The sequence below is a fragment of the Moschus berezovskii genome, chromosome X (genome assembly GCF_049115385.1).
Source record: "Moschus berezovskii isolate FMDL1 chromosome X, NW_MosBer_1.0, whole genome shotgun sequence".
Lineage (NCBI taxonomy): Eukaryota > Metazoa > Chordata > Mammalia > Artiodactyla > Moschidae > Moschus > Moschus berezovskii.
In genome coordinates, this window is record NC_142488.1 from 120,809,703 (window position 1) to 120,827,903 (window position 18,201).

General features: G+C 48.8%; 1 protein-coding gene across 2 annotated transcripts; it reads left to right on the forward strand.

Moving 5' to 3' along the window:
* The first annotated feature begins 1,152 nt into the window (after nucleotides 1-1,152).
* Nucleotides 1,153-10,990, forward strand: RAB33A (RAB33A, member RAS oncogene family). 2 transcript variants are annotated; one of them, XM_088833640.1, is made up of 2 exons: nucleotides 1,153-1,720; nucleotides 10,402-10,990. In XM_088833640.1, the coding sequence occupies exons 1-2, from the start codon at nucleotides 1,451-1,453 to the stop codon at nucleotides 10,855-10,857; spliced, it is 726 nt and encodes a 241-aa protein (XP_088689766.1). In that variant the 5' UTR covers nucleotides 1,153-1,450; the 3' UTR covers nucleotides 10,858-10,990. The 2 variants fall into 2 exon arrangements, with proteins under 2 accessions (XP_088689766.1, XP_055249216.1); XM_055393241.2 differs by having other exon boundaries at nucleotides 1,159-1,708.
* Nucleotides 10,991-18,201: the final 7,211 nt, after the last annotated feature.

The window sequence follows — 18,201 nt, forward strand, 5'->3', positions numbered from 1 at the left end:
TGCAAATCACTTTTGGCAGAGGGAATTGGTCTTGACCGAGATGTGTGATGCTTATTAAGCCTTGAGAAGCTACCCCCTAATACCGTAAGAAAGTTCTGTTCATTTATCATCTTCCAAGCATAATCTAGGCTTCTGGCAAATTAGACCCAACCACTCTGTTCTACATTCAGTTGCAGAGGGGTGAACGCTCCTAGGGCTTTCTACTTCATTTTGAAACTCCATCATTCTGCAAGGATTTGTGATTGTATGGAGAGCCCAGGAGTGCAAGGCATCGGGAGGTTTACGCCCTGTCCCAGGATCCCTCCACCTGGACCTGTCATGGTTAGCCCCGGAAACAAAGTCCTCTTTCGCTGAAGCTGCCAGCACTAGCTTCCCCCTTGTCTTACCCCACACACCCGCCCCCTGCCGCGGCGGGCCTTCCCCATTGGCCAGCCAAACACAACCGACTGCAGCAGCCAATGGGAGCCACTCTCCTGAACTTTCGGAGGATGGGTGCTCGTGGTGTGATGAGGGGAGGTTGGCGCCTGGCACGCGCCCCCCTACATCTGGCAAGTCTGTGGCAGAAACAGTAACTCGCCCCACACACGCACCCCCGTGCCCTTGCCTTCCTCCTCTCGGCTGCGCGGGCCCCCACAACCCATGGCGTGTCTTGGCAGCGCCCTCCCCGGCTCCCTGGGGCGCGCGGGCGCACCTGCTTTCTCAATAAGACAGAGCGTCCCTTGATCTTAAGGATCGGGACGGGCCACGCAGGCGGGGCAGCCGCTCGCCCCCGAGAGGTGAAAGAGGTGGCTCCGCCACACATCCCAGCCCCGCCGAGCAGTGTCGCTCCGGGGCCAGAGTGCTCTAGGGACGCCCGAGGGTGCAGCTCTCTTTGTCCTCCCCAGCTGTGCTCCCAGCCCGCTGACCCCGAGCGCTCTGAGAAAGTGGGAGTGGGGAGCCCGAAAGCTATCAAAGAAATGGGGGCAAGGAGAAAGGAAGACCATCCCGACCTGGTGTGTGCGGATCTCCCCACCCACCCTCTGCTCCTTAGGCTTCTTCCCTCCGGTGTGTCCCTGGGGTCCCGGCATGGGCGGGCTTATGCAAAGGCACGGTGGCGGCAGAGGCGGCCCGGGGAGGGCCGCAGGATCGCAAGCCTGAGGGCACAGGCGCAAGGAGGCTTGCCCGCTCTCCTCCGTCTCTCCTCCCCTCCTTGGCTTTTGTGTCGCTGTCTCTGAGCTGCTAGGAGGGTGCGCTGGAGGAGGGGGGCTGGGGTGAAAGGCACCCCCTTCACGCGCGCGCGCGCGCACACACGTTGCCGGCGCACGCACACACGCGCGGGTACACACTCACAGACACGTACGCACACACATACACACGCACAAAGCTCGCTCTCCTCGAGCGCACTAACGTGGCCGTTTTCTTTGTGTGGAGCCCTCGAGGGGGGTTGGGGCCCCGGTCTGGTCCGGGGGAGATGGCGCAGCCCATACTGGGCCACGGGAACCTGCAGCCCGCCTCGGCCGCTGGCCTGGCCTCCCTGGAGCTGGACTCGTCGCTGGACCAGTACGTGCAGATTCGCATCTTCAAAATCATCGTGATCGGGGACTCCAACGTGGGCAAGACCTGCCTGACCTTCCGCTTCTGCGGGGGTACCTTCCCGGACAAGACTGAAGCCACCATCGGCGTTGACTTCAGGGAGAAGACGGTGGAAATCGAGGGCGAGAAGATCAAGGTGATTCATACGGTCAGGTCCAGAAAGGGAGGGTTCTGGGAGGGGGTCTTGCCTGAGGTATCGCTTTCGTGGTTGCAAATGTCCAGCGTGTGCCTGTGTCGCCGCTTGCTGAGCCTAAGACCCTCCGCAAGTCCTCATCCCCTTTCGCCTCTCTCAGTGGCCCAGTTCACACCTCACCCCCCTCCTTTTTTTTTTTTTTTGAGGGCTGGAGGGAGTGGTTGCATTCATGCCCTTTGCCCTTGCCTGACAGCTCCTGCCAGGAAAAGCCGGTTCAAACCCATCCTCGACCCTGAGCCGGGAGCAGCGGCACCTGTGGGCAAAGGGAGGTATGAGGGATCTCCGTCCTGGTCTGTGGAATGGATCCCAAAGCACTTCACGTATCTTGAGGGCTGTTCTACCTCCTGAGTGCCAATAGATTGCACAAACCTGCTTTGGTTAAGCCCTCAGGCCTTGCCAGTGGGCAGGCAGCGGGACGGAAATCCATAGAGAATGAAAAGTGCTGTATTTTAAATGAAAATTTATAGTTGAGATTAGGGCTGGTTTGGAATAGGAGTGGTGTGCAGTGGTTCTGGCACAAAGCCATGAGCCCTTTTAAAGAAATCGACACAGGGTTACCTGCCAGCACTTCATAACAGATAAGACTAGTTCTTTTGGAAGAGCACCCCTCAAATGAAAGCTTCTTTATTTGTCTGGGGTACCTAATGCCTGTTACTCATCCTGTTGGTATTGTCTTCAGTGGGCCTTTGTAAAGATGCAGAGAAACTTATTTGAGGGCTAAGGAAAGTGTCTCGGTGCCCCTCTCTCATTAGTTTTTCAACAAGTACAGATATTCTTGTCTGACCATTTGTGCTCACTTTCAGATCAGAAAAGGTAGAAACTCAAGAGGACAGGAACATTTCAATGTGCAGAAGATGGAGGGAGGGAGGACTTGGCAAGGGCAGCTTCATGTGTCAGGGAAGCAGAGCTGGCAGGGTTACGGGCAGAAAAGGCGCCTCAAAAGGCACTGGGCACTAAAGACGAACTCCTCTAGAGCCACAACTGGCCTTTTCTCAAGCCTGTGGTCAGACACTGACAGGTGAAGTTAACCCTCCCTTTCCATTGGGCAAACAGCCCAAATGACCACAGGACCTCTCTTCTGAGTGATGTAGAGAGAAGGGCTGAGTAACTAGGGAGGGTGATGAAATGCTCTAAACTGTATAAGATTCCTGACTCCTTCGTTATTAAAATGGCTTCAGAGACTGGTCCAAGGCACTTGATGTCAGGAAGATGGGCCGCTCAGTACTGATAAGGGAGTGCTCTTGAGAACAACTGATCCCGGGATCAGGAAGCTAGGGAACTGTTTTGAAATAGTAATCTTTTTTGCCCCTCTCATTTTGCCAGGCGGCGGGGTGGAGGTTGGGGGGAGGCGGGGAATTGCTACATTTCCTTTTAAAAGTCAAAGTAGGTATCCGTCTCCATCCTTTCCTAGGGCTCTTATGTCAATGTCTGTTTGGCTAGGATTTCTTTAGTGTAAGGTTGTAAGACTCTGGAATTTCTAAAACATGCCTTTTAAAACCCAAAATAGAAATATACTTATGGATGTGTTCTTAAACCCTCAAAACCTTTTGTATTTAATGCTATCTCTTGTTTAACATCATGTAACATTGAGCCAAAGGGTTGTTTACATTTAAGAGAGGGGGAAAGAAGTCCACTTGACATTTAGATGAAAGAAAAAGGAAATGTTTGGGAGTCTAGGAAAGGAGAAGAGGGGGCGAGGGGAGGAGGAAGCCAGAAAGTGGAAGGTGAAAACAAGTGGAAGAGGGTCACTGCCCAATGGCCTTGGGGGAAATTTTGCAAAGATTCCTTCCCTTCTAACATCCAGTACTTAGTCAAGCTGGATTTTCCGGTGTCCACCAAAGGTTCCGGACCTTTTCCCAGAGGGCAGAGGCTGTGACAGTGTGACTCACAAGAGATGGAGCCCAGCACAGCACCACGTGCAGATAAGTGCTTAATACAGGCTTTTTTGGGAAGATGATATTTTCAAGAGGATGAAACCTTGTGACACTGCTCATGGGCGAGCCCTCTGAGTACAGATTCTGAAGGGGCTCAGGGTAGGGTGTGGGAGCAGCGGGATGGGGACTCTGCCTCCAGCAAGGCTGCTGCAAGCCCAGGGCCCAAGCTGGCAGGTGAGCCTGGAGTGTCTTTAGGGAGATGGCAGAGCATGGCAGCTAGCACAGGCACTCCAGGGGAGACAGTTTTGCCCCATACTCTGGCTGGCCTGAAGTGTCTCAAGCAACGGGTACCAAACCCATGCTAGGAGGTGACTGTCAAAAGCTTCTCTTTTTGGGAGAGAGAGAAAAGTCCCCAAACTGAGGCAGCCCTAGACCACAGGTTCAGCAGGAGAAGGCTGTCAGGCTCTAAAATGGCAGTGCTGGGACTTCTCTGGTGGTCCAGTGGTTAAGACTCTGCACTCACAATGCAGGGGGCTCAGGTTCAGTCCCTGGTGGGGGAACTAAGATCCTGCATGGCATAAGGCATGGCCAAAAAACAAACAAACAAACTACAACAGCAAACAAAATGCCAGTGCCATCTGTAGGGCCTTGAAGCCCCATTTGGTGTCAGCAATCTATATGTCTGCCACCCCCTCACGACATTTATAATCCAGTATTTCCTGATTCACAAGAACATCAAGAAAAGCCTGCAGCGAGTCAGCAATAATCATAATAACAACCACAGCAACTTCTATTTATTGAAGAAACAAAGAGCCCAGGCTAGGCACTTTCCATGCACTATCTTGTTTGATCTTCTCAGCAGCCCTGTGAAATTAGGACATTATTACTGTTCCTGTTTTATAGATAAGGAGACCAAAGTTAGAGAGATGAAATAACTTGCCCCAAGGCACATGGATCTGAGCTTCAGTCTTTGACCCTGGAGCCCCAACACTGCGCCATCTCACTGTCCTGCCTTCCCTGTGATAAGGCCAGCATTCAACTTCAATTCAGAGCCCATGTGTTTTGTCACTGCTCTCTCCTCCAGTCGGGCAATATCTGGCTGGGAGGGATTTTGCACAGGGGGAGGTGGCGTGCCAGGCAGCCAGCCTTATGGGATCCCGGGGGCCCAGGGTTTCAGCCCCTAGACCCATGAGCCTTCAAGAATGCCCCCCTTCAGCTGCACTGCAGACATTGTGCTGAGTACCTAGGTTTTCCTTTCTGCCCATTGACTGTCTTACCTTGAGTGTAAGAATCAGAGAATGTTCAGAGATGGAAGAGACCTTAGAGCATGTCTAATCCAACTTCCTTGTTTTACGGAGAGGAAACTCAGGCTGAGAGAGGGAAAGTGACTTGCCCAAGATAATCCAGGGCCCGGCCTACAACTCAGGCCTCCTAATTCCCTTGGTGCTCTTTCCACACACTGCGCTGCCTGGCTTAGAAGAATCCGTAAATCCCCACACTGGGCCAGCCCCGTGGTCCATCCAACCCACAAAGTTACCTGGGACAGGGATTCGGTGAGACATCATGGGGGAAAACTGACAGGCCTTCTTGACATCAGCCTAGGAAGGATGGAGGCCTCCCCCAACCCCCAACGGAAGGGTGGAACTTCCTTGAATGAACATTAAGTGTCTGTCATCTTACAGGTTTAGCTGAATCATATTGCACCTGTCTCAGTCTAAAAGCATTGGAAGATGCCAAACAGGACTGGGTGTTTGGGGATAGGGAGGTAGTAGAAGGGAGGCTCAATCTAATTTTTGAGTCCCTCTTTGTAGATTTTCATGGAAGCATCTTCTCCTGTCCAGTTGGGTTCCTCCTACATGCCAGGCACACCCTCTGCCCTAGCCTCTGGACCAGGCATCCTGCGGTCAGCCGTGACTGGGGGCAGGTGCCGCTCAAGACTGTGGATTTCTCTTCCTCCGCACTCACTTGGAAAAGCACCCTTGTGTGTGTTACATTACCGAGTGGATGGAGGCTGAACTAAGTGTTCCCTCAGAAGCTGCCTGCAGTCAGAATGACATCATGTTTTCCTTAGGGCTTCTGAGCTTCCATCTTCTGCCAGTTAGCTTAATGGTTAATTAGCCATCAGTTTGGTTGTTTCTGTATTTCCATTGCTGCTTCTCTTGCTGCTTGTGAGTTTCTCTTTGTCTCTCCGTCGTCCTTTGCCATTCTCTGTGTCAGCCTGGCATGTGAAGCTGGTTGTATCTTAGATGCAGATGGGATGGTCCAGCTCGCTGAAGAAAGACTTGTCTTAAACTTTCTCTGTGACCCCCTCGGACATCCTCCAAAGATTACAGATATACTTTCTCCCTTTCTCCATTTCTACCATACCCCACCAGCCTCCAACAGAAGGATATTCATACCTCATACCTCATGTGTAGAAAGATACCAGATATCTTCTCTAGGGAAAAGAAATACCTGAGTCACCTAGGCGCACGTTCAGGGGGTGAGGGACTTGCTCAGGCAGCCGTAGCCCCAGGAAAATGGTTTACAAGGCTAGAGGTATCTTTGGCAGCTCCCCTGTGGCCCTCAATGCTCCTCCAGTGTCCCTGTCACTTTGGGCCCGACCCCAGCAACCAGGGCATGTTGCTGGCCTTCCTCGCTCTTCCCCCTCCCCACTGGTTGCCTTTGCCTTGGCTCTAGCTCATCATCAAGAAGCCAAGCTAAAAAAAAAAAAGAAGAAGAAGCCAAGCTGTCTGTCTCATCTTGCTTTCCAAGATGAGAACCGATGGATTAAAGGAGCAATGCTACTAGGACAGGGCTTCTGGGCACCCTGAGACAATGGCAACTACTAGTATTTGCAGAACACTTTGTATTGTGCAAAAAATCTTTCTTACGTGTTATTTCCTTTGCCTAATCATTGACTCAGTTAGTGAAAGGAGGGGCTGGAACCCGTGTCTCCCAGTTCCATATCCACTGCTGCATTTCCAAGGGTGCCCGCTCAATGAGCTGTCTGGCCAGACTTGATGGTGGCGGTTTCAGGCCAGGGATGAAGGGGGACTGTATTGGGCACTGTGTCCTGTACTTATGAGGATGCTAATCCTCACAGCATCCCTACAGGATTGCTATGTTTATCCTTAGTCTCCAGAGGAGGACGCTGAAGATAAAGTAACTTGCCTGAGGACACCTGACTAGTAGGACGTGATTGGGCTGGGATTTGCACCCGTGTTGGTTTGACTCCACTAAACCCCACTGATCCTTGGAGAGAAAAAAAGGGTCCTGGGGACATGTGTGTGGCTTAGGGGCAGGCGCCAGCGCTGGCCACCGTGTGGATGCTGTGCCCACGGGAGAAGAGGGGGACTGGGTGAGGGAATGCCAGCTGCCAAAAGGGGAGGAGCTGCTTCCACTGCCCAACAGAGGCCAGGGGTTTATGAGGGTGCCAAGAAGGACTGGGACACCAAACCCCGAAACAAAACGAGGTCATTCCCGTTCCAGAGAGCCTGACTGTCGCGCTCTCTCTTTGTGATGGCTCTTGAAGCCATAGCACCGGTTCTTGTGATTTTCTACTGTGAGCAGTCTGCTTTCTGGCTCCCCTCTCACCACAGAGAGGGGTTGAAATTCCAAACCCCCAAAATCAAAGGTTCAAGTCTCCACAGGCTTGGGTGGCGTGCATCATTCTGAAACCCTACCTTAGAAAAGCCAGCCAACCTACTCAGCCCCAAACACCTCACACACTCCCACCCGTGTTCCTGCTAGTGGCAGGTATTTTTAGAGTCCTGAGCTCATGGTGTTAAAGCATCTGCCACACGCCTGAAGGCTGGTAGGGATTCAGCCTTATTCAGAGGCAAGAGTTATGACTACCGGAGGGTAGGGGTGGGGAAACCAGGAGCCAAGTGGTAAGGATATTCTCTGGCGATACTTGCCTTCTTTCCACTGACCTCCACTCCTCTCCCGGCCTGCTGTCCTCTTTCTTCTTGCTCAGAGTACCAGAAAGGTAGAAAAACGAGAATCCCTTCTGTCTCTGCTTGCCGAAGCAAATCAGCCTTTGAGGACTTATATTTTTCTGGGTAACCAAAGTCGAATGTTGTCTCTGAAATCCTTGGCAGATACCTAGGATGTCAGATGGATTGTAGTTTTGGTGACTCGGGCCAATACTGCTTTTTGATCAAGACGACAATATTAATGACAAGCATGATGATGAGAGACCTGATGCAGAAAAAGACTGCTTACAGTCTATCTGGAGGGAAGCCAAGAACACTGATGAAACGACTATAAAACAAGTATGCGTGTGTGCTAGTCACTTCAATCATGTCGGACTCTTTTTGACTCCATAGATTGCACCCTGCCAGGCTCCTCTGTCCATGGAATCCTCCAGGCAAGAATATTGGAATGGGTTGCCATTTCCTTCTCCAGGGGATCTTCCCGACCCAGGGACTGAACCCAACCAAATCTCCTGCATTCTTTACCACTGAGGTGGATTCTTTATCACTGAGCCACTTGGGAAGCCCAGAGAACAAATAAATGTATTCTAAATGTTGTGATAGAGACTCAAAGTACAATAAACATTCCTAAGGAAAGAGAACTGAAATATTGGAGAAGATTTTAGGAAAAAGGTGGAATATGAGCTGAGCCTGGAAGAATGGGTGGGATTTGGATAGAGCAATTTGGGGGTAACCACTTATATAGGGGAAGGTGGACTAGTAGGACCAAAGGTACAGAGGACAGAATGAACCAGGTGTAGCTGAGTAACTGGAAATTAGGTTGGGTGGGGTCAAATTATGGCAGACAGAAACGTTTCTATTTTGATGCCATATGCAGTAGAGGGCTGTTGGAATTAGCTGAAGAGGAGGATGACATGCCGATACAAGCATGGATTTAGGAAGGCTGATTTGAAAGCAGTATGCCAGAGCCACTGGGGTGAAGGCATCTAGAATCCAAAAGCCTTTGCTCTAGTCCAGAAGTGAGGAGAGGAGAATCTGACCAAAATACATGGAAATCTAAAGAGAAGAAGGCAATGACTTGAAGATCGTGTCAAAGGAACATGGCACCCATCTCCATAAAGGAGATGAAGGAAAGCCTGGACGATGATCACTGGTGCTCAGAATGATGACTCTAGTGCCCTGTAAGATATTTACCCAGCAAAAAGATTTAATTATATTTACTAGATTATACTTACTGACTGCTAATTCCAAATAAAGGCTATACTTCATTTTAAGAACCTTAGTAGTCAATTAGTGACTATAATCACATTCTCTTTCATAACTTTGAATTGTACAAGGCCTTGGGACAATTGTTCTCAGCATGATTTCCCTTGTCCAAGACTTTGGATATATAAAGGAAACTAAATTGGGCTGAATGTGTGTAGACTCTGGAGCATCCCCTGGGAACTGTATCCTTACATATATTGCTAATTGGCCTTTATCCCAAAAGCTAAGATGCAGAAGAAAATTCCAATGAGCTAATTTACCTTTTACATAAGAAAGAAGTGAATTTAAAATAAATTGAGCCACAAAGTGAGATTTTAACACTGACTTTATTTTCTTTAAAAAGTCATACAAAAAAATTTAAAACCCCAAAGTGATGTATGCTTACAGTAAAAAATTTGGAAAATACAAAAAAGGAAATAAATATCACCTAAAATCCCACTGTTCATAAATATCCATTAATATTCTAGTTTTGTAGACTTCTGAGCTTTCCTATGCATATGTCTATGTTTAATTTTTTTTTAAATATTGGGACCATAGTGTACAAAATATTTTGTATCTTCCTTTTTAAGCTTGTATTTTGCGAGCATTTTTACACCATTTATTTTTTGGGGGGGGCCATGATGTGCAGCTTGTGGGATCTTAGTTCCCTGACTGGGAATCAAACCTGGGGCCTTGGCAGTGAAAGTGCACAGTCCTAACCACTGGACTGCCAGGGAATTCCCACACACGATTTTTTCTTTGAAAAGAGTATTTTAATGGCTGCATAATAGCCCATTGTGTAGATGGGTTTCCCTTGTGGCTCAGCTGGTGAAGAGCCCACCTGTATAGACACACACATGAATTTTAGCTGTTTATCTCCTAGTGAACATTTAGGTTGTTTCCTGTTTTTTTAAAAATTAATTAAGATCTTTGAACAGAATTTTGACCACATTTCTCTCTCTTTTTGCTTCCCCCTCTAGTTTTATTGAGATGTAATTGATGTACATCACTGAATAAGGTTAAGGTATACAGCATAATAGTTTTAGTTACATATGTTGTGAAATGATTACCGCAGTAACTTTAGTGAACACCATCATCTCATACAAATACAATAAAAAGAAAAAGCAAGAAAATAGACAGTTTTTCCTTGTGATGAGAATCTTCAGGTTTATTCTCTTAACAACTTTCATATGTATCACACAGCAGTGGTAACCACGGGCATCATGCTGTATATTATATCTCAACTACTTATTTACATTATCTGCTATTTCTGGATGGGATTCTAGGCTCTAAAAGTTTTGTACATTTTTAAGCTTTTGATAATATTGCCAAATTGCCCTCCAGGAAAGTTGACCAATTTACACTCCAGGTTTTCAACTAAAAAGATTTTCAACTCAAAATCTTAAGAAAGACTTAATAAGCGCTGGAAGAAACTTCTTTCTCTACTTTGAAAAAGACCATTCTGCCAATTTGTCACAGAACCACTTCCTGTGTCAGGGCTTGTCACCTCATTTCTCTAATGCCACAGAACCATGTTCTCACCTATCTCATTTCGTGTTCCCGTTTCTGACTCCCAGTATCGGTCTTCTGTGTCCCCCAGGTCCAAGTGTGGGACACGGCAGGCCAGGAGCGCTTCCGCAAGAGCATGGTGGAGCACTACTACCGCAACGTGCATGCTGTGGTCTTTGTCTACGACGTCACGAAGATGGCATCCTTCACCAACCTCAAAATGTGGATCCAAGAATGCAATGGGCATGCTGTGCCCCCACTAGTCCCGAAAGTGCTTGTGGGCAACAAGTGTGACTTGAGGGAACAGATCCAGGTGCCCTCCAACTTGGCCCTGAAATTTGCTGATGCCCACAACATGCTCTTATTTGAGACGTCGGCCAAGGACCCCAAAGAGAGCCAGAATGTGGAGTCAATTTTCATGTGCCTGGCTTGCCGATTGAAGGCTCAGAAATCCCTGCTCTATCGTGATGCTGAGAGGCAGCAGGGAAAGGTGCAGAAACTGGAGTTCCCACAGGAAGCTAACAGTAAAACTTCCTGTCCCTGTTGAAACCAAATGGTATAAATACAAGAGCAATTATCACTGGAGGGTTTTTTTCGTTCCCTTTTTTCCGTGCCTGTGTAACACTGACACCTGCTTGTTTCCATACAAATTGATATTAAAATAAAATTTGTATAGATTATCACATGCCTTTATGTCTTGCTTTCTTCCAGGAAGACATTTCTGACTGTGATGAGCAGAAGAGGCAGCTCACCCTACTAGATAGGCACCCTTTCTGTCAGTCTTCTATGCCACCTGAAATGCTTATTCTTTCAGTCACTTCTTCAGGACTAATTCATTCTCTCCTATGGTGCCATCAGTGGACAGAAGCACCCAGAGGGGTGGAATACAGGCCAGGTCTGTGGTTCTTGAGAGCCAATTCAGGGGGAGGGATACAGAAGTTCTAAAAGGACATTGACTCATCATTACTTCCTAGGTTCCCTGGATGTCGAGACTAGGCTGCTCTCCTTTTATTTCCAAAATTTAAAAATACAAAGTGTAGGTTACCCAACAGGCCCAGTTCTTTCCCATGCCCTTAGCTCCTGTTCCCCATTTTTCACTGAGCAGCCCCAGGTACCAAAAATATTTTCCCCCCTGCCTTTTCTTGAAGAGGGCAGGGGTCAAGTTAACATCGATCTATGATGCCCCCAGCTCTTTGCTGGGTGCTCTGGAAGAAATATAGCAGGGGGATCCATCCTCTACATTCAAGGACCCTCTGATCTAGTTGGGAGAACAAGGTACACGCTGAAACTATTGGGAACAAAAATTAGTCTGAAGAATTACCAAGTGTAAGACTGTGCTATGGAAATTGAGAGCATTATGTATTCAACATCACCAAGGGGTCACCAGAAAAATTCACTGAACTTATTTTGGTTGTTGAAGAAAGTGTAATGTTTGGATTGGTAAAAAAGAGGGGAGTGGGCAGAAGTAGGGAGGCAGGAATGAGCCTGTGGCTTGAGCATTAGGGAAACTAGGAGTCTGGCCTACTGACAGCTGAGCAGCCCTCATGGGGAGCCAAGGTTGGAGAGGCCCATGCCCCAGGCAGGGCAGTTTATTGCTTTTTGAGCCAATGGGTCACTCTCCAGCAGAAGTCCTATAGGTATTTCTTGTATGTCTGGTCCTGTGGATATGACAGCTCCTCGTCCAATGGCTAAAATAACTTTTGGCTTAGGGGTGCTGCTGAAGGCAGCTCTCGTTGGAAGCCCAAGGAGGGGAGACAGACAGCCACTGAGCACTGTCTTTGGTAGGCAAATGCAGCTCTACCCCTGCCCCGACAGCAAAGGGCCACAGACATGTTTCCCAACCAAAGAGCCTCTCTGGTCCTGCCTCTTTCACTGGCTAATTCCCCAGCTAGCCCAATTCCCACTTGACCTCAGGCTCAGCCCAGCTCCCACTCTGGTTCTCATGACTTGGTTTCTGCCTGGATTCTGGTTTTTGGCATCTCCCTAGTAATCTTGGTTAAGGCTGTGTTTTCTGTCCAGTTGTTGCCACCTAACATTTTGCCCCTGAATCTCACCTGAGGAGCTGGGGTCCTGTTGTCTATGGGTAAACTGCCTGCTGAACCCTCGTCACTGTGCTTCTCCCCAGTGGAACACCCCAGGACCTTGTCTCAGACTTTAGACGCCAATTCTTCGTCCAGGATACAGACAACTGCTGTGAAGTCTTTTGGCTCTTGTGACCTGGCTGCACAGTTAGGCCACCTCTCAGTGGCTGCAAGGACGCTTAACCATTCACCCTAATGGGTGCATTTTAGTCTGAATCCTGGTCCACCTCGATCACGCTCCTTTCTGCTTTAACAAGGTCAAGATGACAATATTCCAAAACTTCCCTCACCATCAGGATTGCCTCTCTTAGACGCAACATCTTTCCAGCACTCAACAAACGTTTACTGAGTACCTACTATGTGCTTCTGTTCTAAGCCCTGGGGATAGATAGGTGAACGAAATAAAATCCTACTTTCATAAAGGAGACAGACACTAAACAAGAAATGAGATATATAAATGAGATCGTTTGACAGAGTGATAAGGACTCTAAGGGCAATAAAACGGGGTTAACAGACAGAAAAAGTGTGGGAGTTGGAGGAGGGCAACATATTAGAGTGCTCGCAAGTGGCATCTTTGAAGAGAGGACATCTGAGACGAAACCTAAATGAAAGAAAGCAGCCAACCATGAGTGAAGAGAGCCTCAAGCAGAGGAACCAGCTAATGCCAAGGCCCTGAGGCAGGAGTTAGTGAAAGTGAAAGTGTTAGTCGCTCAGTTGTTTCTGACTTTGCAACCCCATGGACTGTAGCCTGCCAGGCTCCTCTGTCCATGGAATTCTCCAGGCAAGAATACTGGAGTGGGTTGCCATTCCCTTCTCCAGGGGGATCTTCCCAACCCAGGGATCAAGCCTGGGTCTCCTGAATTGCAGGCAGATTCTTTACTGTCTGAGTTACTTTGTGCATTTGAGGAACAGAAAGGAGGGCGTGGCTGCCACTTTCACACTGGTTGGGCCTGAACTTAAAAGTCAGACTCTGAAAACTGCCCCCAGACATTTACCTTTTGGTCTCTCCAAGGCTCTGGGAGTTTCACTGCCAAAAACAGGCCCTCTCCACTCCTACCTGCCTGTATCCTCTGCAGCTCACCTGCCCCATCCTGGCCATTCACACAGGATGATGTTGCTTTGGCTTAGAGACCTGGAGACAGCCAAGAAGTCCAGGGGCTCCCCACAGTGGCCCCAGGAATCCTGAGAAGCCCCAGGCTCCACCCAGTCTTCCAGCCCCAGAACTTCCCGCTGGCAGCAGGCGGGCCTGCTGGTCCCCAGGTCTCCCACAGATTGAGCAAGAGGACGTGTGAATGGGCTGTTATCAGGGTGCACCCAGAAGAAAGGGGACAGGAATCCAGAAAACGGTGACACCCTTGTTGCTGTGAGGGTGATAAGGAGCAGGGGGCTTCAAGGGATGCAGGCTTCTCGTTCAGCCCCAGTGAGGCTCTGGAACAATGATGACGGCCAGCACCGCCCCTCTACAGTTCCCCTTCATTTTCCAGACCTGTGCCCTTGAGTCTTCACCTGCGCTACAGAGACAGGACCTGGAGAAGTCACTGCCAACATTTCAATACTGACTGGATGCCATGCACTGTGCTGAAACACTTTATATTCTTTCAGTAGCTCATTTAATGTTCCCTCAACCCTATGAGATAGGGATAATACCTTCCATTTTACAGCTAAGAATATGGGTGCTGACCTGTCCAAGGTAGTAATGTTTTACTTCATGTCTAGCCTCTTTCTACAATATTACACCATCTTTCAAGTCCCTTCCAAGCTCCAGGATTTCTCCCCTTGGGGGATGGCAGGTTCCCTCCAGTCAGTCCCCCAACCCAGGGAGGCCTGAACAGGAGGCCATTCAGTATCCAGGAGGCCAGAGAGGGACTTCCTTCCCTGAATGAGACACCCCTGATCAGATCCTCCAGGAAACCCAAGTGCTGGACAGAAGTGTCAGCTCTGGGCCAAAGGAGTCCCTAAGATGCCCTTGGCTTGGACAGTAGCTGGGAACCACACAGTCAGCCGGACTCTGCAGCTCAGCCTTTGGGTCTGTAGGATCTTGTCATGGGACCCCCAGAACCACCCTCCCCCAATATCTGAGCATGTGCTCAGCTCCTGACTCAGCCTGAGGATGGGCTCTGGCTGAGCTCAATGTGACTGAGAACTCTGTCAGCAAGACCCTTCAATCAGAGAAAGAAGCTGCTCTGAGCACTGCAATCTGGAGCCATGCTGGGGAGGAGACCCGGCCCCCAAGTGTAGCTGCCTGCAGCCCACCCTGCCTGTGTGCAGAGTCGGGACAGAGGGCTTGTAGACAAGCTGAGAGCTCCATGGGAAGCAAGGCTCAGTTTCTCCTGTCACTGTGAGTGGCAAATGCAGTGGCTATTCTCTGGTCACATCTGAGGGCATAGGGACATTCCTGCTGGTACAGTGGCTAAGACTACATGCTCCCAATGTAGGGGGCCCAGGTTCAATCCCTGGTCAGGGGATTTGAGCCCACATGCCGCAACTAAGGGTTTGAATTCCACGACTAACAGATCCTTCGTGCTGCAACAAAGATTGTAGATCCCGCATGCGGTAACTGACTCAGTGCAAATAAGTTAATATTAAAAAATTCCCTCAGAGGGGACAGAGTTGCTGCCTTAACTTTAGAGACCACCCTCCACATCCCCTCAGTGGAAGGGGCCTTGCTCCCTCAGGAAGGGCTGGTCCAGGCCCCAGTGCTTTACACCTACTTCTGATTCCATGACTGTTCATGGCCCTACAGGCTGCTGCTGCAGTAGCAGGACCGAGATGGGAACACCAAAGATTGCCCTGGATTAGTAGGTCCCCAGTGCTGGATCAGAGCTGACTGAATGAAATCCCTTGGCAACATGTTACCGTATGGATTCCCGGGGCACCAGCCTAGACATTCTGATGTATTAGATCTGGGTGCCACGCCCAGGAATTTTTTTTTTTAATATGCACAGTTGATTCTGATGTGCCTCCAGATCTCTGTGTCTCTCACCCCCTCTAACCCCTCAGGCATCCTGATAAACCCTAAAGTCTACAACTACCTTTCCTGAGCCATGCCTTCAAAAATTAGTGATCTAGGTAACCACAGAATCCAGCCTGGTGAGATGGATCCTTTCCTAGGATAAATGAAACTGTTCCAGACATAGCAAATGTCCTTGGACTGTTCGTCTGAAATAGAAGACAAGAGGCTCTTAACCATGAGAGGTAAGTGAAGAACTAATTTGGAGCATTAACAGTTCAACACTATGAGGACCACTCTGGACGCAAGACTGATAATTCAAGAGATTGCATGTCTGCTGTGTGCCCTCTGCTGGTAAAATTAGTGAAGTTTGGAAAGTGTTTGCTGTGCTGTGCTTAGTCGCTCAGTCGTGTCCAACTCTTTGCAACCCCATGGATTGTACCCCGCCAGGCTCCTCTGTCCATGGGATTCTCCAGCAAGAATACTGGAGTGGGTTGCCATGCCCTCCTTCAGGGAATCTTTCCAACCCAGGGATCGAACCCAGGTCCCCCACATTGCAGGTGGATTCTTTAATGTCTGATGGGTGCTGACCATGTTCTGGTGTGGAAGCCCATACAGAAGGAGTGAATCCTGGTCCCAGTGTGGACACTTGGACACCCGGAACTAGAAAGGCTACTAACTTAAAAAAAAAAGTTGAGGTGTAATAATGATACATAAAAACCGAACACATTGACTTTATATAATTTGATGAGTTTGGACAGATGCACGTACTCAGTGAAACCAACATCACGATCAAGGTAATAAACATATCCATCACTTTTTTGTTTTGAACTAATCTTCCCTAGTAGCTCAGTCAGTAAAGAATTTGCCTGCAATGCGGGAGACACGGGTTTGATTCCTGGGTCAGGAAGATCCCCTGGAGAAGGAAATGGCAACCCACTCCAGTATTCTTGCCTGGAGAATCCCACGGACAGAGGAGCCTGGCAGGTTACAGTCCATGGGGTCCCAAGAGTCAGACACAACTTAGTGATTAAACCACCACCACCATCAGTTTTTGTGTCAAGAACACTTCTTCCAGTACTTTAAATTTGTAAAGAGGGTCAGTTCAGTTCAGTTCAGTCACTCAGTTGTATCCTACTCTTTGCAACCCCATGGACTGCAGCACACTAGGCTTCCCTGTCCATCACCAACTCCCGAAGCCCACTCAAACTCTTGTCCATTGAGTTGGTAATACCATCCAACCATCTCATCCTCTGTTGTCCCCTTCTCCTGCCTTCAGTCTTTCCCAGCATCAGGGTCTTTTCCAGTGAGTTGGCTCTTCCCATCAGGTGGCCAAAGTACTGGAGCTTCAATTTCAGCATCATTCCTTCTAATGAATATTCAGGACTGTTTTCCTTTAAGATTGACTGATTTGATCTCCTTGCAGTCCAAGGGACTCTCAAGAGTCTTCTCCAACACCACAGTTCAAAAGCACCACAGTAAAGAGGGAGATCTCATGTTAAGGGTTACTCTTAGAAGTAAGCTACCTTCACTAAGTCACTGGGCTGAACCCTCCTAAGGGAAATTTTTGACCCCTGGAGAACGCTCAGTCTGGCGGCAAGGAGGGAGGGGAGACATTGAGAAACATTTCACCTGTCCAGGGAGATAGATTTTGAATCTAGGTAAGTAAGCAACCCTGGGAGCCTGAAGAGAGAGCCCTGGGGGTACAGGGAGAATCCCCCAAGCCATGAAACAGTTGAAATAGACAAAAAAGGACCTCATGACCTGAGCTGACTCTGGTTGGTACTTAATCTCTTCTCCAGAAATAAGTATGTATTGTGACCTGCTACATTTAAAGTACTGGAGGAAGCATCAGATAAAACTGTGGATAAGAAACCTGGCTTATCTGGTTCTTACCCACCAATCCCAGGTGGAAACCCTGACGCTGCAGATAAAGGGGAATTATCCAGGTATTGGGGCTTCCCAGGTGACACTAGTGGTAAAGAACCCGCCTGCCAATGCAGGAGACATAACAGATGCAGATTTGATCCCTAGGTTGGGAAGATACCCTGGAGGAGGGCATGGCAACCCACTCCAGTATTCTTGCCTGGAGAATCCCGTGGACAGAGAAGCCTGACAGGCTACAGTCCATAGTGTCCCACAGAGTTGAGCATGACCAAAGCAACTTAGCATGCACACATGCACCCAGGTATTTCAGTCCTTCCTATTCTTCAAGGGATTTTATTCCATGGGAAGGATGATGTCAAATCTCACCCAGTTTTCAAGCTGTCTACCTCCAACTCAAATAATGACAATTATTAATGGCAGCTAAACTTTATGGTCTACTTTGCACTGCTAAAGTACTCGATTATGTGCTTAACATGGACTATTATGCTTGATTCTCACAGTAACCTCTGAGGCATGGAATGATCAAAGTCACTTGCCCAGGCTCACACCGTTGCCCAGTGTCAGAGCAGGGGTGAGAAGTCTAATTGCAGAGCCAGAACCACATCGTTAACTTCTCTTGTCTCTGTTTCCTTCAAGCCTGGAAGGAAGCTGTGCTCCTGGGCCTGAGATGATGGGCTCTACTCCTGTTGCATCCAGGACAAAGCAGTAGATTAGTTGGGAGCTGATCCTATATGCCAGGGCTTGACCTGGTGATAGCACTCTTGGTGCAGGGCTAGGTCCAAAACCCAAGGGTAGGGACTGAGCAGATACCTGAGGATCAAACAGCCCTCCTAGGAGGAGAGGGAGCGCAGGAGGATGGAAAGTCTAGATATGGGCTGGTTCTAACAGTTGGAACTTTAAAAAACAGATGTTTTAGAAGAGCTTCTAATACCATTTGAGAGATGAGAAGAAAGGACTTTTAAGAATCTTTCCA